Source organism: Monodon monoceros, unplaced genomic scaffold (assembly GCF_005190385.1).
Source record: "Monodon monoceros isolate NGI ecotype Baffin Bay Population unplaced genomic scaffold, NGI_Narwhal_1 Super_Scaffold_6, whole genome shotgun sequence".
Taxonomy (NCBI): domain Eukaryota; kingdom Metazoa; phylum Chordata; class Mammalia; order Artiodactyla; family Monodontidae; genus Monodon; species Monodon monoceros.
The window spans coordinates 54,248,485-54,274,467 of NW_021703783.1; the positions used below are offsets into that span (position 1 = coordinate 54,248,485).

Sequence of the window (25,983 nt, forward strand, 5' to 3'; positions counted from 1 at the left end):
ATTTCATATTCAAATATTTTTGGTGTCCTTTGAACTATCAATGTGCATCTGATGTAGATAATCTTTCTATGGTTATGGCTGAAAAAATACCAATCTAGGTTGCTGGTTTATAGTAATAGCTCTGCTTTTCTAGTTTCTGCCTTTGTAGTTTCTCCTTTCTAGTTCTCCTTAAGCAGAGTCATTCCTAAAATCAACAGACATTCCTAAATTATGTAGTAATTATATTAGCAAAGATAGAACAATGAAGATGCTCATTTTAGTGGTATTTATGATAGAGGAAAACTGGAAAGTGCTTAGACAGTTACCAACAGAGGACAGTTAAATAAATTGTTCTAAACATACAATGGCTAAATTGTGCTATATCCAAACCGTACTATGCAACCAATAACATTATGTGGTAGGAGGATAAAGAAATGAGAATTGATCATAGTATTTTACCATGGAAATGTATAACACAAATGATTATTTAAAAAACAATCAATGACAAGCTAAATACATTCAGGAGCTCTTTATTCTATATTCAGAATCTGACCATTTATCACCTCCTCTGCTACTGCTCTTGTCCAAGTCATCATCTTTTACCAAACTATTGCATGGTATCTGGCCTTCCTGCTTCTGCTTCTTGCCCCACTTCTGTCAGCTCTTAATAAATCACGTCACCCCTCTGCTCCAAATCCTCCAATGGATTGTTAGCTCACTTAGAGTAAAAGTAACCAAAATAGCTTACGATGACCTATGTGATTGAAACCTGTATCCTTCTCCTCAGGACTCTCTCCACCCTCACCTCATTCTTTCTTTCACCTTGTCTCCTACTGTACTCCCACCTGCTCACTCCTTTCTAGTCTTCCAATTTTCTTGCGGAACCTTGAACACACCAGGACTTTGCATTTGCAGTTCCCTCTCGCCTGGAATGCTCTTCCCCTGGTATTCAATGGCTCATACTTTCTCTTTCTCCAGGTTTCTCTTTAGTCATCTTTTCAGAGAGGACTTCCTTTCATCCTGTTTAGCATTACAATCCTCCTCTATCCCCAATCCTACTCTGGACTTCCTATATTTCTTCTCTGCTTTCTCTTTTTCCCTTGTACTTAACCACACCTAACATACCAAAATTTTACTTATATATTTTTGTCTATTGCCTGCCTCATTCTCTCTACTGTTTAAGTTTCATGAGGCAAGGATTTTGGTCTGCTTTGCTAACTGTGTTATCTCCATCTGGCACACAGAAGATTGCTAGAGAGAGGGTAGTGTGAGAAGAGATTTTGTTAACAGGGAAGAGCCAATTTTGACTCCACGTTGGATGTTTCTTTGACTTTAGCCTTTGCTTTTCGTTGCTTTTGTTACTACAATCATACATAATGGCCTGTCTCAGGGAACCCTAGCCACCTGTGAATGGCTGCAAGAAAGAATTAACGCATCCCCTCCCCGAGACTGGCCATTCCAGGAGATGTTTTGCAAGACTGAGGCCCTTTTTACTTTACTTCCCTCTCTGATTCTATAAAAGAAACTGGCTTCCAGACCCCCGAAGGATGTTTTCTGTGGGGAATCTAGTCCACCATCTTCTCTGTCTGCTGGCTTTCCAAATAAAGCCGTATTCCTTGCCTCAACACCTCATCTCCCGATTTATTGACCTGTCGTGCAGTGAGCAGAGCGAGCTCGGACTCAGTAACAAATTCATTCAGCGATCCAATTTCTCAAGGCCAAGAATAAGTTGTAAAATTTAAGAGAGTAATTTAGGGGGGTTGAAACTTGTTCTGTATTTATATAGCCATTAATTTGTTTTACAAAGAACTGTAGAGTGAGAATTAATAATGCCTGTTCATCAACTTCATCCACTAATCAGGTAGCCATTCTAAAAATCCCAGCAAGAAATTGAAAAAAAATAAAGTTAGACTTTCTACACTGTTGTAAAGTTTTTGAGAGAAAGGGTATTAAATCTGTTGTAACAGAATAGGTTGTGACAGATGGAATATTTATAAATGGAATGGGATATTTCCTGCCATATCAATAAACAAAGGATGTCACAGTCATCAAGGATTGCAGCGCTCCAACATAAGCCTGTGAGCCCTGAGGAAACTCAGGGCTGAAAAGAATACCTGCCATCTAGCAGCCATCAGACTGCAGCCACTCCCTGCGGTGAGCCCTGAGGAAACTCAGGATGTGAAAATACAGGATACTGGCCCCAGATAGCTGAGGTGCATATCAAATTAATGAATTCAGTGAGCCCAGACTCTAGCATCTTCCCATACATAGAAAAGCGCTAAATTCCTTAAATTGAGATATCTCGGGTTTTTTTAATTAGCAATAATCTTTTGACTTTCCGGACTACCTGCCCTTTGTTGCAAAACTATATATCCTGGCTCCTCTCCTGGCCTCCTCGGGCTGCAGTCCTCACTTTGCCCCAAATAAAACTTAACTCGCAACTCTCATGTTTTGCATTTTTTCAAGTCAACAACTGAAAGGTTCTTGGTCAAATTCCACTTTCCACATTATAAGAATATGTAAACTAAGCAAGCTTGATTAAGCACATTGCAATTTAACTGCTGTACTTTTTAAGTTCTAAAGTCATAAGCTTGTCTGATAAATGTGAATTTTTCCCCCTATTTGTCTAGTGATTACTGATGATCAAGCTAATGAAGCAGTTATTTGGCATAATACTAGGGTTCCTTCACTCAAACATTTTATTAATGAGGCCAAAAGAATGTTCTATTGAAACTATGATAATTCAAGCTAATGTCATTAACTTACAGAAAATAAGACCTAAGACTTCTTATTAAAATTTTATCCTTTTATCAGAAATGAAAAGTAACTTTTTTTCTCCTTAGAAAATCAGAATTTTTATCTGTTTAGAAAAATAACAAAAATTATGGTTTAACCAATACTGATTTCTGAATTTTTAACATTACTAAACATTTTAATTTGGACTGAGAAAATATGCTAATGACAACTCTTTACAATTATGATATCAAATAATTTTCCAAATAAAACCTTAATAAGCACAGGTACTCTTTTTTTTAATAAATGTATTTATTTTATTTATTTATTTTTGGCTGCATTGCGTCTTCGTTGCGCGTGGGCTTTCTCTAGTTGCAGCGAGTGGGAGCTACTCTTCGTTGCGGTGCATGGGCTTCTCATTGCCGTGGCTTCTCTTGTTGCAGAGCACTGGCTTCTCTTGTTGCAGAGCACAGGCTCTAGGTGCATGGGTTTCAGTAGTTGGGCTCGCAGGCTCAGTAGTTATGGCGCATGGGCTTAGTTGCTCCGTGGCATGTGGGATCTTCCTGGACCAGGGATTGAGAACCCATGTCCCCTGCATTGGCAGGCGGATTCTTAACCACTGTGCCACCAGGGAAGCCCTAAGCACAGGTATTCTTAAGAGCTCTTACATAAGACAGGATTAGAAGGTGTGTTAGTTGCAGCAGACTTCTAAGATTTTGACTATATATCTTCTACTGATGTAGAGGGTCAGCTTCATGGACATGCATTCTGTGCAGGAGCACAGGGTTCTGTGCTTGGTTGTATTATCAGATTAACTACTTGATACCCTTTTAAAAGCAGAGATCCTTTGACTGAGAAGATCATACATAGATCAAGTAGATTTCCATGGAGAATGTGTATAGGTAGAGGGAACGTAGGGTGAGGAGAAATATGGCAGCAAAAAATTCTGGGAAACCAAGTCAGTGTGGACTGCTCAATCTTTCCACTACCTACAGATGTGAACTTAAAAGTTCACATGAAGCTTCAGCTTTGCCCAAAGCTAACAGGTCAATGTTGTCCTTTGTCAGGAAAACTTAGGGCCCATAACGTCCATAGCTCATTTTACTCTGCATCAGGTTAACTGGCTAATCGTTCTCCAACCTTCCAGTAAAAGTAGTTGGGTTCTCTCCAACTTTCTAGTAAAAGTAATTGGGCTCCTAGGCCTTGATAACTTGTGCAGTGCCCGATTTTTCTAAGATTGGAGTCTGTCTTCCCCTACTGCCAATCTACTCTGGAATTGGAGCACTGCTGTGGGGGAAAAAAGTACTCTTTAGGGATAAGGATCTAAAGTGAGTAAGAGCTAGGTGTCAAAGATTAACTTGTTTTCGTAAGGACATCTCAGACAAAACTGATTCTGATACATGATCTAGTTTAGCATCAGTAGCTGAGGACATGTATAGTTGGGTAGAACCAGGGAACATGTCACCTTAGTTATTCAAAGATTAAATCTATCAGACGGCAGGATTCTCATGGCTGGTTTTAAAATACAATGCTCATATTTTCATGGCCTGAATGTTTCCACTGCTATATTTAACATTTGTGCAGATTAGAAGGGGAAAATAATGGAACTCTGCCCTTCCATTTGCTTATCTTTTAAATCTTCACACTGTGCTGATATAAAAGAAAAACACTGGTGTCACTATAAAACAAAAACATTTGGGGGCTAAACTTTATTTCTACCTAATACTGCTCATGACCAACTTTTTATATCTAAAAGCTGGTGACTGCCAGTTTGGCTACACAATTTTTTTGATAATAGAATTCTAACTGCCACAGAGAAAGGAGGAATGGTGGAAAGCCTGACTCCTTTCTTAACTAGGGAGGCATACTATATAAATCCTTTTGAACTCAAAGAGATTCCAATTTGGGTATAACTTTGTATACTACAGTATGTCATATATTTTCACTCACAGTTCATTTCTGACAATTCTACTCACCAAATGTGTGGGTTTTTCCCCCACACCAAGCAAATCTCCAATTCTCTCCAAACACAAGCTGGGTATCCTACAATTCAATTCAATTCTGACACTATCTACCTGGACACAACATCAGATCCCACAGGTTAAGGCCTCAGTCCCATAAGACTGCCCTACTTCAGATGCCAATAAGAAGCCCAGGTTGTTACCAACTGGCTATAAATTAGAGGTCACCACAAGCCCTTCCTCAGGTTCAATTAATATGCTAGAATGGCTCACAGCACTCAGGAAAACAGTTTACTTAACAGATTACTGGTTTGTCATAGAAAAATACATGACTCAGGAACAGCACGATAGAAGAGATACACAGGGCAAGGTATGGGGGAAGAAGCATGGAGCTTCCATGCCTCTCCACGTGTACCAGCCTCCCAGCACATGTTTACCGACCAGAAAGCTCTTCAAATCCTGTCTTTTGAGTTTTATGGAGGTTTCATTATAGTAGGCGTGATTGATTGGTGATTGATTGAACCTCCAGCCCCTCTCCCCTCCCTGGAGGCTGGGTGGTAGGGCTGAAAACTTCAGTCCTCTAATAATGTGGTTGGTTCTCTTGGCAACCAGCCTCCACCCTTAGTGGCTTTCCAAAAGTCATGTAATTAACATAAACTCAGGTATGGTTGACTGGAGCTTGTTATGAATTACATCTTTTTCTCTCTCTTATCACTCAGGGAAGTCTAAGGTTTTAAAAAATCTGTGCCAGTAATGGGGATTGAAACCAAATTATATTTCTGATTAGAAACTACGATATCACAATAGTATAGTTTAACTTTGAGTTATATAAGTTATACTTGTATTTACTGAACAAAAAATGTTAGTGAAACAGTTACCTTTTGAAAAATCATTATGCTAACTGATAAGAACTGGATCTTTGTCCTTGGAAAATGTATAGTCTATTTCTGGAGCCTAAAACAGACACAAGACAGCTTGTATTTGTTGTTAAATAAGTGGTAAAGAAAAGTCAGTTCTGAAGAGTGAGAGGAACACTGTAGACAGGACTGGAAGGGAAGAATTTTACAAAAAAAAAAATTTTAGCAAATCAAACATATTATTTCATATTAGTAAAAGAAGTATATAAAATGTTTAAGTTTATAAAGCACTTGTGACCTTTTCAATAAGATACTGTATCTAAGGTTATAAAAAGTTGCCTGTTGGGAATTCCCTGGTGGTCCAGTGGTTAGGACTCTGCACTTTCACTGCTGAGGGTGCGGGTTCCATTCCTGGTCGGGGAACAAAGATCCCAATTTGCACAGTTCAGCCAAAAATAAAAAATAAAAATAATAAAAACAAAAAGTTGCCTGTTATTCAATATTGATTCAAAGGTACAAACCAAGGAGGTGAAATGTAATTTTGCCCTTACAAAATTAAAACGGAAAGCAATTTTAAAATGGAAAAGAGTTGTAACTGTCTAGTTACTTTTTTAAAAAGTTATGTCTTAAAAACATAAAAATTATAAGATTTTATTTAACTCTGCAGAATAACAGATACTACATGTAAATTTAGGGTTGACTTTAAACAAATTTATAATAAAGTTAGCAATAAATGGAAAACACAGAATGAAGCAAAAATAAAAGAATCTAAATTATTCTAATTTCATTGAAAGAACTCATAAAAGTCCATTTTTCTAGCTACTCATACTGACAAATTATTTTGCTTGTTAGTCCTGCACTCAATTTACAGCATGAAGTAAGTAATCTATCATGTTTTCCAATTTAAGTTTTTTGTATTTCTAATATAACTTTGACAACACCACTACCCTCGAACAAGAGAGAAAGGATATAGTAGTGTTGCCACTATTAAAAACAGTATGGAAGTTCTTCAAAAAATTAAAAACAGAACTAGCATACCATCCAGCAATTCCACTTCTGGGTATTTACCCTAAGAAAACAAAAACACTAATTTGAAAAGATATTTGCACTCCTATGTTTATGGCAGCATTATTTACAACAGCTAAGATACAGAAACAATCTTAGTGTCCATAGATAGATAAATGGATAAAGAATGTGGAATATATATATATATATGTGCACATACACACATATATATTTGGCATATATATACATGTAATATATACATGTATACGTATACATGTATGGAATATTACATGTAAAATGTAATATTCCATTTTCCACACAATGGAATATTACTTAGCCACAAAAAAGAATGAAGTCTTGCCATTAGTGAGAGCATGGATGGATCTAGAGGGCATTAACCTAAGTGAAATAAGTCAGAAAGAGAAAGACAAATACTATATCACCTCAGTTATATGTGGAATCTAAAAAACAAAACAAATGAACAAACAAAAAAATGAAAATAGATTGACAAATACAGAGAACAGGTAGTTGCCAGAGGGGGGGGGGGGTGGGAGCTTGGGCAAAATAGGTGAAGGGGATTAAGAAGTATAAATTTCCAGTCATAAAATAAATAAGTCACAGGAATATACTATATAGTATAAGGAATATGGTCAATAGTACTGTAATAACTGTATGAAAACAGATTACCAGACTTATTGATCATTTTGTAATGTATTTAAACGCTGAATCACTATTTGTATACCTAAAACAAATATTGTATATCAACTATACTTCAATTAACAAAATAAAAATGATATAGTATATTTGCTGTGTGACCTACACATGCCAGTTCATAAAAATATATACTTTTCTTTTTTTCTTTATTTGGCCGTACCACACAGCATGTGGGCTCTTAGTTCCCTGAACAGGGATCGAACCCTCGCCCCCTGCATTGGAAGCACGGAGTCTTAACCACTGGACTGACAAGGAAGTCCAAAAATATATACATTTTTAATCATGCTATTTTTCAGTGCTTTTTAAAATGGTAGTGACTCATAATCTGATGACAAAAAAACCCATGTATCTATCTATAATAGTGGCTATCTTTTAAGTAAGTAAAGGATAACATTCACACCTTTAAGTAGTTAAATATAGCTATTCTATTTTTATAAGCTAAAAAAATAAGTCTTGAAGACAGTAACTTCCTTGAAGGCAAAAGCATATGTATGTGTGTCATGTGTGTATGTTATGTATGTATGTATGTGTGTGTCAATGAGAGCTGTTCCCTCAGATAGGCACTTAGCTAACTCCTTCATCTCTTCAGATGTTTGCTCTGGTCTTAACTCATTGAGACCCACTCTGACTAGCCTATTTACTAATGAAACCTATCTTCCCAGTACTTATAATCTCCCTGTCTCTGGTTTACTTTTTCTTCTATATCACAAATCACCTTCTATCACAGTATATAATTTATTTATTATGTTTATTATTTATTGTCTGTCTCTTCCTGCTAGAATGTAATCTCCACATAGTCAGGGATCTTTATGTGTTTTATTCACTGGCATATGGTAAGAGCCTAGAATGAAGCCTGAAACATAGTAATCATGCAATGAAGATTTGCTGAATTAAAATGAAATGAAATGAATGAGACCAGAAGCAACAACAAACAACAAAAACCAGTTTCTATGAAAATATAACTATACATGGCAACATGCCACTTTTTGTATTTTTTGTGTTTTGGCCCTACCGAGTGGCATGTGGGATCTTAGGAAACCGTGGAGTCTTAACCACTGGACTGCCAGGGAAGTCCCTATGCTACTTTTGTAAAGCCAAGTTAACTGTGTTTCTTGGATGGGGTTGTTGATAATAATAATAAAAAATCTGTCTCTAAGGGACATTAAATTCATAGCCTGACATCTAAATCACATAAACTTGATGCAACTTCATTTCCTGCAGATATCTTGCTCTAACGTTATCCTCCTTAGTCGTCAACTGACCACCTTATCTAAAAGAGCATCCCATCCCCTAGTCATTCTCTAGCCCTTATCTTGCTTCATTTCCTTCATAATTCTTATCATTGCATAATATTATGTGGAATATTTATTTGTTTATTGTCTATCTCCTCCAGGAAAACAGAGACCTTATCTGCCTTCTTACTGCTCTATATTTCCCTGCTGTTTGGATCACTGCCTAGCACATAGTAAATACTTGTCAGCATTGAAGGCACTGGGAATTTGCATGCATTCATATTGTTCTTCATATGAGAATGATCCAATTGTTTATCTCCAGATCTAATGCTGCCCAGTAATCACTTGTATTATTCCCTCACTAATAAACAAACGAACAGCAATTGTTCTTCATGCTTTATACCACATCAAGTAAGATGGTTAAAAGGTTTGAGAGATATATGCTAGATATTATTCCACCAAATACTAATGAAATTTAATATTGACCTGGAAGATTAAAGCTTAAATCATATTAAAGTTTTAGATTTACTCTCTGCTCTTATCTGGATGAAACTATAATTTTATTCAGTTAGAAGTAAAGACATCTAAAATTCTGTGAAATTTTTTTGATCTAAATACTTAAGCAAGACAAAATGTGAAAAGTAGAGGTAGTTCATACTCCTTTGCTCTTAAATTCTGCTTTTATGTTTAAAATCTGGACTGGATGACAATATCAGGATTGAATGACAGCGCTGCTTGTCATTGTGATGGGTGGCAAGTGTAAAAAGGAGGACTTGTAAAAATACTATTCTGTAAAGGGTGTTGCTTACTTTGTCTGGGCCCCAAAACTTCACAACTGTCAGTTACAGATATACCTCTAAAATAATTGCAAGGATGTTTTAAATTTCAGAACTGTATAAAGCTCACAAAAGAAACTGATTAACTATGAAACCACACTTTTAAATGAACTAGAGAGGGAGTTCCCTGGTAGTCTAGTGGTTAGGATTCAGTGCTTTCACTGCCGTGGCCCTAGTCAATCCCTGGTCAGGGAACTGAGATCCCATAAGCCATGCGGCCCGGCCAAAATTAAAAAAAAGAAAAATAAATGAACTAGATAATTTAAGCATATATGTTTTAAAGTATTTCTGTCTTCTTTACTAAAATGTTTCAAACTGTTGAGAGACAAGAAATATCCTTATGTTTTTTTCAATAACTATCCCCAATAACATCAGGTAGAACTTCCTATTTTCAGAATGGTGGCTCCTTTAATGATTTCTTACATATACTCTATGATTTACAGTCACTTTATTAGAACAGTAACAATCTAAGATTAAAGAATCAGTCTTTAAAAAAAGAAAAAAAAATCAGTCAACTTGGAAGCTTCGGTCTCTAGCTCAGTTCAAAACTCTTTCCCCCTGCTCCTCCCACCTACCCATCCCCAGTACAGGTAAAGCTCTAGCACTTGGAGGTGGGGCAAAATCTGGCTCTCAGACAACTCCTTTTCCTCCCATTTTCAGGCTCAGTGCCCATGGCTTGTGGCAGAGAGAAGGGAGAGAAAAAATGGTAAACACCTCCTTACTCGAAAGAGAAAAGGGCAAATGTTTCCTTATTTGACTGGGTGAGGATGCAATCTTCATTGACTGGATACTGATACCTTTATATGACACTGTCCAAAAGCTGGATCTTCAGTGAGGCTTCTTCCAGGGAGCCTGCAGAGGTTTACCACTATCTACTTTCCTGATGGTGGTTATCTGGCTCCAGCTTACTGAACCTCTTTTCATTCCTCTCCCTGCAACACTTCCCTCTTTTTGTTGTCAGCCCTCATAGGACAAAATGGCTCAAGCCCATTTACCTTCCCTGGTATTCACACCACCCATGGGAACTCCATTATTCTTGCCACATTAAATGATGGGCATGACGGCTACTTCCCTGTGGTCCTGGCCTCTCTCAGTCTATCATCATTCAAATTCTCTTTCCCCTGCTCAGCTTCAGGAGATAAGCAAGTTCCGTGGCCAAGCAAACATCCAACAGAGAAATGTCTCCCTTCTTTATAAATCCCATCTTTAGAAATGAGTCTCTTTGAGCACTTTACACCCCATATTGCATATTTGAAATAGCTTGTCTATGAAGACTGCTTTCTCTAACATGCCTCCTCTCAATCTCTCATTTTTTTTGACGAAGAGTGGACAGGAGTGGCGGTGGTAGTGGTGATAGGGCTGGTTGTGACACTACTCATTTAATATTATGAGATTAAAGTCATTTTAATTTACAGTGTGGAGAATTCATGCATTTCATTTTCATTTTGGGGGCATAATCACAATTATAGGGCAATGGGAAAACTCCCATTCAATATGCTATAAATGTGTCTATATGTGTCTAAAATGTGTCTAAATGTGTCTATAAAAATATTCAGCTATAAGCATAGTATTGTTGTGATGTTAAATGTTGCCAGTCCCTGCTTAAGGTACTGGTAAATCTTACTCTTAGGTGGATAAAAGAAATATCTCTTATTTGATCCTGTTCGAAACATCTATGACAGCCCATTCAAATCCCATGCCAATTCCTTATAACAAAGTTGATGGTAGAGAATCCTCTATCTCTGTTTACAGGAACTCAAAATTCAGCCTTTCAGGTACAGTATTTTCTTAAATGTAGTTAGATGGTTCATGGTTTTGTGAGGTATTAACTGAAGTCTTCAATTTAAAAAAACCTAAGGCACTTAGAACACATATTTGCATATTAAAAATCCCAACAAACATTGCAATAATGAAACTTCTTTTACTTGGTTTAACTCTTACGCTTACTTTACAATGGAATCCTTTTTTTCACAGAATATTTACCAATATCTCACAGGACTAGTTTGAGAAACCTCGTTTGGATCCTCCCTCCCTCCCTTCTTTCTCCTTTTTGTAATTTTTGTTTCCATAAGGAATGACATAGATACATGCAAGTTCTTCATCTTAAAGTATAATAATATGTGTGGTGTTGGTTCATTCAAAATAGAGGCCTTCTCTTCCCTCTGCTACTATAGTTAAGAGGTTTTTGTTTTGTTTTTTAAAAATAAGATTCCTTGGCTTTTAGCAGGAAAAACTAGTTATTGGGATAAGGCTACCAGAAAAGGTCTTCCTTACTATTAGAAGCGTTATGTTTTATGATTTCTTTTTGTGATATACTATTAAACATCTCCTCAGGGGCAGCTGCTGAGTTTGTAAGTGATCAATTGGCTGTTTTTCTGGGTTTTGCCATTTAACTGTTCTGTGCCCACTTACGTAGGTTATGCTTACGAAGAGTTATTTCCTAATTGTAGGCTGCTTCATTAAAAGGATCAGAGAAGGTTTTGAGGATAATATTCCTTCAGGACCACCTTTACCAGTCAAAGGTACAGCAGATGTAGCAACTTTTAAAATCTAGAAGCCGACAGGAACTAACTTTACTCATACCAAAATACAAGTGTTTTACGAAATACTGTGGTTACCTCTATTTTAGGTAGTGTTTTTAAAACACCTTAATTGATTATGACTAAAGGTTCTAACTACTTCATTTAGAATTGGACATCACAGTAAAAATGTAAAGTTGTTTGAGAATTATTGTAAATATTTAGTAATTATCTTCTTGTAAACTATCTTTTAAAAGCAATGGTTCTTTTAAAATTCTGTAACTGTGGAAGGAATATATATTCAATATCACAAGAAGTGAAAAAGATTAGCTAACGATTTACTTTTAAAAACCCCCTATTAAAAAATATTCTTACAAGAATAAAACATAACTAGTTAATGCTATGAAATGTAATCATTTAAGAATGTTTCACTTACTTTACCTGATTTATTTTTATTTCTTAACAGAAAATATGTCAGTCAGCTAGCACATTTATATTTGTGTTTTTTAAGTGGTCTTTTAAAAAAAATTTTTTAACTGAAGTATAATTTACAAGGCTGTGCCAATCTCTGCTGTACAGCAAAGTGGCTCAGTTATACACAGAGACATTTTTTAAGTCTTTTCCATTATGGTTTATCCCAGGAGATTGGATATAGTTCCCTGTGAGATACAGTAGGACCTTGTTGTTTATCCATTCTATGTAAACAACCTTGTTGTTTATCCATGTAATAGTTTGCATCCACCAACCCCAAACTCCCAGTCTGCCCCCTCCCCGACCCCCCAGGCAACCACAAGTCTGATCTCTGTGTCTGTGAGGCTATTTCTGTTTTGTAGATAGGGTCATTTGTACCTTATTTTATTTATTTTTTATTTGGCAGCACCGCTCGGCATGTGGGATCTTAGTTCCTTGACCAGGGAACAAACCCGTGCCACCTGCAGTGGGAGCACAGATTTTTAACCACTGGACCACTAGGGACGTCCCTGTGCCATATTTTAGATTCCACATATAAGTGATATCATATGGTATTTGTCTTTCTCTTTCTGACTTTTAGTATTAGAATCTCTAGTTGCATCCATGTTGCTACAAATGTAAGTGGCCATTTTTACAGTCTATCATTTTCTTGCATTTTCCCTTTCAGATGTTCCCTTAATAATTATGTTTCTCTCTTTATTTAAAATTCTTAGATTATAATGGTAGTTCACATAAAAATATTATCATCATAGCAACTACTATTTTTTGAGTGTTTGGGTCATTCTATATATCATGCTAAGCATTTACATAGATCATCTCATACAAATTTTAACTCTGGAAGGCATGATAATATTTCTGCATACAATTTTCAAGTAACAAAACTGAGGCTTGGGGAGGTTAAGCATCTTGCCTAAGGGCACTCAGCTTGCCTGTGTTTTAGTTGGATATAACTCCAGGTCTGAGCTATTCTGAAATCCTAAGCTTTTAACCTTTGCTTCTCAAATCCCTGGTGATTCACTAACATATTCTTGAATATCTCTGATTTCTCATCAAATATCTCTGGTTTCTCATCTTTAGTTTTGAAATTTCATTTCAAAAATAATTTAAAAATTAAAAACTATACTTTGGATCACAGGGAAGACCACTATATAAAATACTTTTGCCTGATTTGAATGCCATGTTCTTGTTTGTTTTTATAAATTGGAACCAAGCTATAAGACTTAAATTGACCTGAGCTACAGTAAAGAAGAGAAACAAACAAATGAAGGATGCATACATGCCAGGTAAAGGCCAAAAGCTGTGATTGCTTGTTTCTGGAACAAAGGCTTTAAAAAAATTATAATAGAGAAAACTGGCGGGAAAATTGAGTTACCATATAGCAATATAGGTATCCTAAAATAAAACAAATCTGTGCTGTATTGATTTCCAGTGATGATTTAGGCTCAGCAAAACAATATTCTTTGTTACATTAAAATTAATGTAATTAATTGAAAATATTTTAGTTTAATTTCGATTTTTTCCAGATTAATAGTTAAAAAGAGCTATCAGCATAGGCTTAAACCAAGTTTCCTCCTGTATAATAAAAATAATTTGTCACACTGGGTATACACAATTCTTACAAGGTGTTCCTATATATTCAAGATTGAGAAACAGTACTGTATAATCCGTATGGCTGATGCAAAATTGAAACTCAATGTTAGCTGAGCCAGAATTTTAATAATCTACCTAGCTTCTCCACATTTATTCATTTGAATGACTCAGCCAAACTATCTCAGCATTACTTTCTTCCTCACAATAATGGCACTGAACTCATAATGAGTTTTAGCGGTTCTCAGACTTATTTTTCAGTAGGGACCCCTTAGAGAATCTTATGAAATCTAAGAACCCTCACTCCATGAAAATGTATATATAAAAACATTATACACAATATTTAAAAAATTACATACCCTAACAATAAAAGAGAACAGGCTCTGAAGTTAGAAACAATCTGTGTAATCTAAGACCTCTCTTAAAGCCTCTTAAAGCTTCCATTTCTCCATCTGTAAAGTGCAAATACTACCTATCTCATGTTATGCAGATTGAGTGGAATTATGTAACCATGGTGCTTGCAATTTAGTAGATGCCAAATTAAGTCGTAGTTGTTAATTATTATCAGGCCAATATTGACCACCTATTTTACGTCGAACTGCTGTTGTTGAGGTTTTCTTGTGCTGATTGGTTTGTGGCAGCCACTCTATGGTTACCAAGGATCTCATATTCTTCTCACTGGTTGCCTCATTAATTTGGCTTTTACTTTCAGGCTACCTATTTTTTAGGTGATAGTGACCCATGAAAGCACTAGAGAGTAATAACATCTTTAATGTTCGGCTGAGAATATTAAGTGGCTTTAATATTGCTGTCATCAATTCCAAAGGTGATGAGAAATAAAATGAGAGCAATTCTCTACAAGAACTGGATACTTGAAGGGCAAGATATGGCTCACAAGTTTAAACTGGGGATCTGCCACATACATATGGCATACAAGAATATGGGAGAAGTTATGTAGCTTTCTTGAGAACTAAATAATAAGACACAATGTGGGGTACAAAATTGAGAATCAGTCACATTTGAATAACAAATGAGAAATGAATACCAAGTCAGAAGAGAACATCATATTAAGATGAGGAAGCATTTATTCTACTATTCTCAAAACTGGTTATATTAAAAACATACTTTTATGTTCATATCTGGAAAACAACTCAAAAAGGATACAGAAAATTTACAAAGAGTTCAGGAAAAATGCCATGAAAATAATGCAAAGCTTTGGAAGCTCATTATAGGAGAAATCCTTATATGACAAACTCTAAGGAACTGTCCAGATTTTCTTATTTTACTTTCATTGTCATTGTGGTATTTTTAAGCAACAAATATTGCATGAAATGTATAGGTGACAGGTTGAAGATAAGAATATTTTGGTCATGTGTGTGATACAGTGTCACTGTTGTCATCATTATGAGATTAAAACAAAATGAAGTTTAATAAAGATTCTCAAGCATTATAAAATGCTTTTCTAAAAGTAAACAGTAACCTCAATCTGTGTGGAAGATCATAAAAAGTAATCTTAAGAAGAATAGTACCATGGAACATGTCCCCCTCCCCCAAATGATAGCATTCTTAGAGATGCTGGTCATTTACCGTCATAATGACTCTCATTTTAGAATGGTGAATGCTTCATGTAAACAGTATGCTGTTTTTGAAAAAATTTTGTTTTAGATCTTATGCTCTTACGATTCTATGCAATTTCTTAAAATATACATAGAAACTGAGCCTGTGATCCAGTGACACTTTTTATTAGTCCTACTGAATTTGTCAGACTGGGAAGGCAAGCTAAAGGCTTTATTCCCTTCATATTTTGAAAGATTTCAGAGTTGAACACTAGTATATTTAACGTGTTGCTGACTTTTCTTAAACCTTGGCAACTTTAAGGCATCTTGGTGTATGTATTACTGAAATATTTGTCACTCTTACTGCACACACTTATTTGTGGTAACTGTTTTGTTTAAATGAAACTGGTATCATGTGTCCTCACAGATTATTACCAATGCAATCTTTGTGGACTAAATTAACTATTCACGTTTAACCAGATAATTAACAGAGGGTTCCTTTTTGAAACAAATGCTTACTCCCGATTTCAAAGCTGCTGTTTCTAGCATGCATTGCACAAATGTGTATAATTTTTTGTGCCAGACTTTTGACTGTTATCAAACGCTGTAATGTGAAATGGATAGTTAGAAACAATGTTAAAATTTATATTTAACCCTTTCAGGGCTGAACTGTATCTCAAGGGCCAAGTGCATTTTGTTGATTCTTCTGGGGAAACATCCTGCAAAAGAATCAATATTTATTTTATGATATTCATTTGAACAGGTAAAAACTTATATCTCATTAGTTTTGAGATGATTCACAGATAATTTAATTATCTTGGTAAGATTAGAGCAGTGATGTTAGGTGATAAAAGTGGATATGATAAAAACAAGTACTATAAAGGATTCTATAATATTTAACTTTTTCTTTTTTAAGTGCTGACTAAACCTTGGGAATGGATTGATTAGCAATGACTTAGCGAAAGTCATCCATATCAACTCTTTCCGCCTGACATTTAAAATACTCCCAAATCCTGCAACCTTATTCTCTTGATACATAAATTCCACTAGCCCCCTCTGCTTATCTTAGGCCGCTTCTAGTCTCTGGCCTATGCTCATTTCTGCTTCTGAGTTAGCCTGAATTGTCCCCCGGCTCCCAAATTTATGAGGTACTTATCCCCAGTAGCTCACAATATGACTGTATTTGGAGACAGGACATCTAAGAAGGTAATTAAGGTTAAATGAGGTCATACAGGTATGCCCTAATCCAATATGACTAGTGTTTTTATAAAAAAGGGAAATTTGGAGACAGACTCACTTACAGGGAAAACACCACATGAACATGAAACAGACATCTATAAGTCAAGGACAGAGGCCTTTGGAAGAAACCAAACCTTTCTTGGACTTCTGGCCTCCAGAACTGTGAGGAAATAAATTTGTTTGTTTAAGCCATCCAGTTGGTGGTACTCTGTTATGGCAGCTCTGGCAAACTAATACAAGCTGCCTTTCCTCATGTTATTCCCCTCACTGAAAATGTCTCTTCCTTTCATCCACATCTATCCAAACTATGTCACTGAACATGGAACTTAAACAGCCACGTGGTGAAGTTATCCCTGACAGACACACCAGTCTGATCTCCCTTTCTTTTTCTGATCTAGCAGAGAATTTATAGTCCGTACCACAGATTTTTAGCAATTTCTAGCACATAAAAGTAGATGTAAGGATTTCATGAGTTAATACAGGAAAAATGCTTAAAACAGTGTCTGGTATGTGGTGGGTCTAAGTGTTTGCTTTATCTGTTGCTGCTATTACTATTTCCTGATTATATTTTTCTCTAATCAAATCATGTTGCTCACAACTCTTTTCAGTGCAATGCTGAGCATATCAGTGCTAAAAACACTTGTTGATGTAAAAACACTTAGGTCTAACCTTATTTATCACATAGATCTCTCTGGAGCATCTGCTTATCTTCTTTCCTATTCTGTGTAAAGGAAGATAAAATTATAAAAATACAGGGTCTCTACCCTCAAGTTGCTTACAATTGGTCAAAGAATTTTTCACTTCCTTCTGGCAAAATATTTCTGAGGACTTAACATCTGTCAATACTGTGCTAGAAATGGGGAAAAAAGATAAAGGAGACATAGCTCTTGCCTGTAAACAGCTCATTGTCTAGTTGGGCAAAACCCAATTCCATAGGAAGTGAAGAAAAAAGTGGGTTCAGAAAAATTTCACACGAGTCCCGAAGGAAGATGTTTTGGTTCTATTACCGAATAACAAATTAACCCAAACCATAGCAGCTTCAGGCAAATTTTATCAGATTCAGGAGGGGCTTAGCTAGCTGGTTCTGGTTCAGGGTCTCTTGTGAAGTTGCAGTCAAGCTATTGGCTGGGGCTGGAAGCATCTCAAGGAGGACCAAGGATTTGCTTCTAAGTTCACTCACACAGGTGTTGGCAGGCTTTGGTTCCTTGTCAGCTGTTAGATTTCATTTCCTTGGCACACAGGCTTCTCTACAGGCTGCCTGAGTGTCCTATGACATGGCAGCTGGCTTCCCTTGGAGTGATTCAAGAGAATATGCAAGAGGAAGAAGTCTCAATGCCTCTTATGACCTAGTCTCGAGAGTCATGGTCACTTCTTATTCTATTTACTAGAAGAAAGTCACAAAGTTAAACGTGTACTCAGAAGGAGGTGAATTAAGTAGTTCCACTTCTTGAAGAATGAAATATCAAAGATTTTGCGGACATTTTTTTTTTGGCTGTGCCGCATGGCTTGCGGGATCTTAGTACCCCTACCAGGGATCGAACCCATGCCCTCGGCAGTGAGGGTGTGGAGTCCTAACTACTGGACCGACAGGGAATTCCCTTGTGGACATATTTTTTAAACCAGCATAGGAGACTGTGCTGGTTTAAGACATTTTGGGGGGGAGGAGGAGGTCACTCAAAGCAGAGGGAAGAAAACTGCAAGGTTTGAAGTATGAAGCAGCATCGAGTATTAGGCTAGAACCCCAAGTAGTACCTAAGGCTACAAATGTAGGAAGGTGTTATAACATGAAGGGCTTTCTACCTCATGGAAAGGAGTTTGCACTTTTATCCTGTAGTGGATAAGGCATCATTATAAAGATTTTATGTGGGGGGTGGAGGGGGCGGGGGTCTCCGAAAATGTGTACTGTAAAATCTGGTGGTAGTCTTGAAGACTGGAGAGACATAAAACTTCATGAAGAAAGAACAGTTTTTTAAAAAAATCTCTTTCAAAGTTCAGATGAGAGATTATGAGGGAATGATTACGAGAATGGTTGAAGGAATGGAGACATATGGGAGGATCCTAGAAGTATTTAGAACGTAAAACAAGAAATGGTAATTAGTTGTGGGGCATGGGAAGAAGAAAGGATAAAAGACATCAGGCTTGGCAACTGAGTATATGAAACTATTTCCCCAAATTATCCACTTTTTTCTTTAAAGGTAGAATTTTAATCAGTATAAAAATTTATTCTGGGCTTCCCTAGTGGCTCAGTGGTTGAGAATCTGCCTGCCAATGCAGGGGACACAGGTTCGAGCCCTGGTCTGGGAAGATCCAACATGCTGCGGAACAACTGGGCCCGTGAGCCACAACTACTGAGCCTGCGCGTCTGGAGCCTGTGCTCTGAAACAAGAGAGGCCGCGACAGTGAGAGGTCCGCGCACGGCAATGAAGAGTGGCCCCCGCTCGCTGCAACTAGAGAAAGTCCTCGAACAGAAACAAAGACCCAACACAGCCATAAATAAATAAATAAATAAATAAAATTTATTCTATGAAAATTTTTTTAAAAACTATGAAATAGAACTAATGAAACAAAAATACCTGCAACAGTTATTTCTGCAGTTTTGAATTAATAACTTGCACATATCCTGTTAGACCTTTGTGACACAAACTTTTTCACAAAATTGGAATTATATTTTAAACCTTTCCCTTTGCACTTAATATATGTCAATAAAACTTCTTCCATATCATTCTTAATGGCTGAATATTGTTCTGTTGTATGGATGTAGCTTGATTTATTTACCAGAATCCTAACAAACAATGCAATAACAAACACTCTTGTAATTAAATTGTTACACATATCCTTACTTCCTATGATACATTTCTAGAAGAGGAATTGCAGTGTCAAATGTATATGCTCAAGGCTTTTGATACATATTGCCAAACTGCATACTAGAAATGTGCCAATTTTATACTCTGAGCAGTATAAGAAGCCCTGTTTCTTTGAACCCTTGCCAGTATTATCAAGACATAATCACCTGTTAAAATAATACCTGAAGAACAAATTAATGTTTAACATGTTAGGTCACTCATAAGTTGGACTTACTATTAAACCTTTATAACACTACCATTCAAAGTTTAAGAGTCTTACGTATATTTTAGGTGAAGAATCTGAGATCCAGTAAGTTACATAATCACTCCCTCTACGTAGTGGAGTTTCTGCCCTAGGTATTATTTTGCAGTGCTTTCTGATTTGCCAGTTTGCTTCACCAATTAAGCTTTTTTCCTGTAATAACCTTCTTATTATATATACCAGAAAAAGGTATACATCTTCATCATCAAGGCCTGGAAGTTAGGCATATACCATTAGTTTAGCACTATTTCTCCTAGCTGATTCCTACCCTGGATTTTATACATTATGTGTTGAAGGAAAACTTAAGACTTTTTATTTTTAAAAAGTGTACCTAATCTTGGATAAGGATCTACTTCATTCATTCAATGGTTCATTTATTCACTGTCTCATTCATTCGACAGTACTTATCTAATGTATACTATGTGTGGGGATAAAGTAGTGAACCAAACAGATGTAGTCTCTGCTCCCATGGAACTTTCATTTTTAGTAGGGAAACAATCAACAATAAAGAAGATAATGATACAATTACAAATGCTATTCAGAAAACAGAGGGTCATGTAAAAGAAAGTAAATGGGAAAAGGAGCTACTTTAGATATGGTTGCCAGGGAAGGCTAGTCAGAAATGATATCTGAATTAAGAACTGAAGGATGAGAATGAGTTAGCCATACAGACATAGAGAAACCACATCCCAGGCAGAAAAAAAAAATTGGAGAGCAAACGTCCTGAGATGGAGTATCAGTTAAGTTCAATTGAGAATAAGATGCCCTAAAAATAGTGGCTTTAGCAAGACAGAAGTTTACATTTTCCTCACACCAAAATCTGTATGTAAGGAGTGCGGGGCTGATATGGTACTCTAGAAAAGTCAAGGACGCATATTTTCACCAGGTTGAGGTTTTGCCACCCCTAGGATGGGGGAGCTTGCATATGACCCAAATTGGCAGCTAGAGTCCTAGGCCATCACATCTATATTCCAGGGTCCAGGATATAAGAAGAAAAGAAGCAAAGGACTGAAGATGTGCACCAGCTATCTTTTAAGGTTGGTTCTGGAAAGAAGCCACATATCTGCTTATAACGCATTGGCCAGAACTATCACATGGCCACAGGGAGGCTAGAAAATACAGTCTTTATTCTGGACAGCCATATGTCCATGTCTATTACTATGAAAAAAATGGAGAAATTTTAGGGGATAACTAACAGTCGTTGTTTGCTACAGACTGAAAAAAGCTTGGTACGTGACAGAAACAGAAAGGAGGCAATGAGAAGGGTGAGAGTAAGATGAGGTTGGAGAGGAAGGCAGGAGTCAGATTATGCAGTTTTAAAGGCCATGGTAAGGAAATTGGATTTTATTCGATTTCGAGGAAACCACTGCAGGCTTTTAAACAAGTAACATAACCTCATCAAGTTTTTTAAATGATCACCCTGGCTGGTATGGAGATTGGTTTAAAAGGGGTGCAGGGAAAAGTGGAAGCAGAGATAGTATGGATATTGCTGTGCAAGTGATGATGGTGGCTTGGACAGGGTGGTAGCATCAGAGGTGATGAGAAGTGGTTGAATGCAGAATAAACACAAGGAAGAGCTGATGAATTGAACCGAGAGTGTGAGGAATCACAGAAGATTCCTACTTTTTTGCCTAAGCAAGTGAGTGAACTGTTGGCAGTACTGTTTACGGAAATCAGAAAGACTACAGGAAGACAATTTGGATTCAAATATTCTGTTTCAGCATATGCTAATTTTGAGATGCCTCTTTTTTATTCCTTGGCATGGTAAGATTTTCAGGATTGTCTATACCTTTTAAAAAATGGGAGGCCTCCCTTTTCTACAACTAGTTATGTACAAAGTCATTCTTCCTTTAATAAGGAATTTTTTTCTCAATCTAAATCGGTAATTTTTCTATAAGATGCATCTTACATTTCAAACACACATAAAACACATACTCAGTATGGCCTATTTTTCAAGTAAGACAATCTATCAAAGTGAATAGTTTAAAGAAAAAACTCACAACCTACCAAATGGGCAAATTTTATCAATATTAGCGATAAAGACGAACTTTTAGAAGCAACAGGACAATATTAAAAATGTACTACTTAGAGTGCTTATTAGAAAGCCATAAATCTAAGAAATGTTGGTTTATTTAATACCTAGAAGCTACCTCTAAGGTAGGTATTAAACAAATTTCACAAACTTATGAAAGATTGGGCACCACTAATAGAACTATTTTAAACTTGTTCTCAACAAGGCTTAAAGTAAATTTATCCTAAACAAATAGCATTCTCAAGAAAACAATAGTATCAGTGTATTTTTCCCCCAACACTGCTATGCTACACATTTACCATGAAAATGCTTGCTGCTCTATCTTTTCCAGTAAAATACCCAAGGGAACAAAACCCTCAAATTAGACCTGTCTCCTTTTGGAAGTGATTTCTCCAATTTTACCAAAGTTTATACTATTTAAAACTTGTGGGACTTCCCTGGCAGTCCAGCAGTTAAGACTCCGCGCTCCCAATGCAAGGGGCACAGGTTCGATCCCTGGTCAGGGAACTAGATCCCACATGCCATGTGGTGTGGCCAAAAAATAAAAAAATAAAATAAAATTCACAGAATTGGGTGTTGAGAGACCCGAGGCACCATTAAAAACAAACAAACAAACACCCCCCCCCCAAAAATTTGTGCTCTGAGTAAACATGGGGATAAAAATAAGGGTCATCTTTTGGCTTTAACAAAGTCCTATGCTCTATATAAGTCAAACTAATAGATTAGAATGGTAAGTAATACTTAATGTTACTATACATAGACGCATACCCCACTTTTATCATTTCATCTTACAATTCCAAATATTAATAGTTAAACTTTCAAGTTATTAATAGATTAAAATGCTCAATAATACACAGATATATGTATTAATATACCTATATGTATGACATATACTTAGAGGTATAGTCAACATTTTAACACACCATCTTACATAGTAGAAGAGAAAGCTGAAGAGGCAGGAAGGAACTGTTGGGGGAAGGGGAAGAAAAAGGTAAGGAAGAACATAGTGTTGCTCCTCCTTGAATTTTCCTTAAGTAAAAAAACACAATGAAGCAGAATGTTTAATGAAATGAATAACCAGGCAAAACATTTTCTACTGGCTACATCAGCTAATTTATCAAAATACCTTGTACTCTGTAAACACAACAAAGTCACTTATTATTTTATAGTATGCTTATTTTTCTTGCTGTTTATGACTGACAGATGCCTCTTGCCCTTCAGTGATAAATTTTAAATTGAACCACAGTAAATTTTTGGAAGGAAAGGATGATTTTATAAAAGAAACAAAACAAGGGAAGTAGAAATTTTACTTACTCCAAATGAATTGTACTTTACAGTAGTGAATTCTATTACTCAAGTAGAAAGGAATGAACAATGAACTACACAATTCCTAAACACGCATGCAGAGGCTCTTTTTAGGTCCAAAAATGTCAAGTAAAAAGGGAAGTGTTGATCAATACACAAAGGAATAGACAGAGATTTATTATTTCAAAGAAAATAAAATTAATTTCACTTTGACAATTATTTTTCTGGGAAGCAGAGACTTCACTCTCCTGAAGTTTCCCCCAAAGCCACCATAATTTCAAACGGTCTTGGTGACAGCGCAGTCACTCCAGCTTACGTGGGGACTGGGGAGTGGGAGCGAGAAAAGTGCTATAAATCTAACTCAGCAAAGCTCACCCAACAGTATTTTAAAAACCTGCTCTCCAATATGCTCCCTCCCGACAAGTTAAAAAACAACAACAAAAAAGGAAGGAGGGTGAGTAGAAAATACCAAGGGTTTTTGGCTGAGGGGAACTCACTTCTCAAGAGGTGATGGTGATGTGCTGCCAGTCCCTGGAAGTGCGTGAACAAGCACCGGAGGTTTCGCGGGCTGAGGGAAGACAAGGGGATAGTGATCAGATCAGTTTCAGGTGGCTGGAGCTAGGTGGGGCCGGGACGAGGCGGACGTGGAGGGGGGCGGGGTGTCCGACACGAACACAAACACAAACACGTTTCGCGTCCCCAGGGAGGGCGGACCGACGCCACCTCATCATTCCCCGCCCCTGGAGCCCGCGGTCCTCCTCGGACCTAGGGCCCGTGGTCCTTGCGAAGCAACCCGGCCCCAGGAGAGCCGTAGGGGCCGCAGAGGCCCTGCTCGCTGTAACGACTGCGGAGAAGCTACGAACCTCCCCACGAGTCGGTGAGAGAAACGGTGGAGGCCGCGGGGAGGAAGGTGAGGGAGTGAAGCGCTCCTCCCCAACCCGTCTCGAACGCGCGGGAAGCGGTCTACCCACCCCCAACTCTGTCCCGTAGGCAATCGCCGCTCCCACCTTCCGCCGCCGCCTCGAGGGAAGTCGGAACGACGGGGGTCACGGCGGGGGTCAGAGGGTAAAGGTCTTGCTCCCAGCAGCCTCCGCGGTGGATACGTCGCCATCTTGGATCCGCGGGACAAGAAAATTCATGCGGTGAGTTTTTGGCAAATTTTCGGAAGTCTGGCAGTGGGGCGCGCGGCGGGGGCGGCGGATTCGGGGCCCCCGCAAGGCGGGGGAATGCCTCGGGGCCGGGCCGGTCGCGCCCGGGGTCCGCGGGCAGCGTCCCGGCCCGCCGCTTCCCGTTGCTTTTGTCTCGGCTCCAATCGAGAGAGGGAGAGCGGAGCGGGCGGGGAGGGGGGGGTGGCGGTGGAGGGAGGGAGGGGGTGTGTATGGGGAGGGTGGTGGACGGGACGTAAAGCGTCGCTGTAGTCGGGTCGCTGCAGCGGCAGTTCTGGATCCTAGGCCGGGCCCCTTCAGCTGGCGCTGGGGTTTCCCCTAGACTCCTCTCCCCCGGGCTCCCTCCGGCGCGGAGGAGCCTCCGCCGCGCTGCTTCCTGGGGAAGAAGAGAAGGCGGCAGCGGCAGTGGCCAAGGACCCCGGGCCCGCTTTAGACGGCGCTGCCGCCTTCCTGGCAGCTGCCGCGGTCTCTGGCTCTTCACATTCTCTCAATACACGCACATCATCTGCAACTTATGTGTGTTTCTGTGTATGTACACGTAAAAGGTGGGGGACACTGGAGTGGCTAACGGGCCTCAGGAGCTGCCAGGCCCTTGGGTACAGAAGGCTATGGGTGGTGGAAGAGAAAGAGTGCAACTGGGATGCCTCCTCTGCTTCCGTACCCGGAGGGTGAAGCTTCCGTGGTCTGGTAGAGACTTAGTCCGGAGAATCCTGGGGCGGCGGAGGAACCCGAGGCGCCTCTGTCTGTGAAGTTGCTAGCCCTAGGTTTCTACTTCCGCCGGGGCCTCTCCACCTTTTGCTGTCTTGGGTCTAACTTAAAAGTTTCGCGGAACAAGTGACTGGGGTTGAAAGAGGCGCTCCTAGTTCTTAGTTTAGGCTCTGTGGTCCGTCTAGGAGAGACAGCCTCTAACTCTTGGTAACTATGGGCCTTGGCGAATACGAGTTTTTTCCTTTTATGAAAACATTTCCAAGGTCTTAGAATTTGCGTTTATTCCAGGCACTGTGGGTATATTACAACTACAAAAGTCTTACATACGGGTACCAACCTCTTGGAAGGAACCTAAACATCAGCTTCATTCGAATCCTAAGAGATGCCTTCACTTTTCAACATCCAGAAGACCGAATGCAACACATTTTGTTTCAAAACTCTTGGTCAAAGAATCCTACTCCTTTCTTAATCTTCTGGACGGTTTCTAATAATTAAATACAGTGATATCAACCCTTAGATTCTTGGCGAAATGGTAGGAAGTACCTAGTTAGAATCTGTTCACGAGGGAGGCCATGCTTGAATTTAGAGTTAAAAGTTGAACAGATTTTCTGTCATGCTTGATTTTAGGAATTTCTAGACCTCTAGAATCATAAGTACAGCGTTATTTGCCTCTTAAAACAACATAAGTGGAAGTAATAAAGTAGGGGGCGGGGCTTAGAAATTTGAAAATATCTCTTTACATACCGGGTTTATGTTGTTGTTTGGGAATACTTGGTATATTTGACAAGTTATTTCCCAAACGCCAGTGAAGACATCTCTTTTGCAATTTTGGAAGATAACTTTATCCCAGATTTAAAGGGTTGCTTAAGAATCACAGTGGACTGAAATGGCTAAATGGCTACATTCAGATGGTTTGATGTGTACATTCAGATCTCTTTTCATTGAAATACTTCTTAATGGACCAAGATCTTTAGTTAA

The 25,983-nt window shown here is 38.2% G+C and overlaps 1 protein-coding gene and 1 long non-coding RNA gene across 6 annotated transcripts in view; one reads left to right on the forward strand and one right to left on the reverse strand.

Moving 5' to 3' along the window:
* The window catches only part of LOC114885012, a 205,431-nt gene extending 181,267 nt beyond the window's left edge, over positions 1 to 24,164 (reverse strand). For 2 of the 3 annotated variants that reach the window (XR_003790986.1, XR_003790988.1), the window contains exons 1-2: positions 24,139 to 24,164; positions 23,629 to 23,699 (exon numbers count right to left, since the gene is read on the reverse strand). This is a non-coding gene — a long non-coding RNA (uncharacterized LOC114885012). The other variant, XR_003790987.1, reaches the window with a different exon arrangement.
* The window catches only part of CNOT2 (CCR4-NOT transcription complex subunit 2), a 111,503-nt gene continuing 109,317 nt past the window's right edge, over positions 23,798 to 25,983 (forward strand). The window contains exons 1-2 of one of the 3 annotated variants that reach the window (XM_029204208.1): positions 23,890 to 24,008; positions 24,122 to 24,273. In XM_029204208.1, the coding sequence (XP_029060041.1) occupies positions 24,269 to 24,273 (5 nt within the window). In that variant the 5' untranslated portion in view covers positions 23,890 to 24,008; positions 24,122 to 24,268. Of the gene's footprint in view, positions 24,274 to 24,781; positions 24,826 to 25,983 lie in introns of those variants that run through there. The other 2 variants (XM_029204209.1, XM_029204210.1) reach the window with 2 other exon arrangements.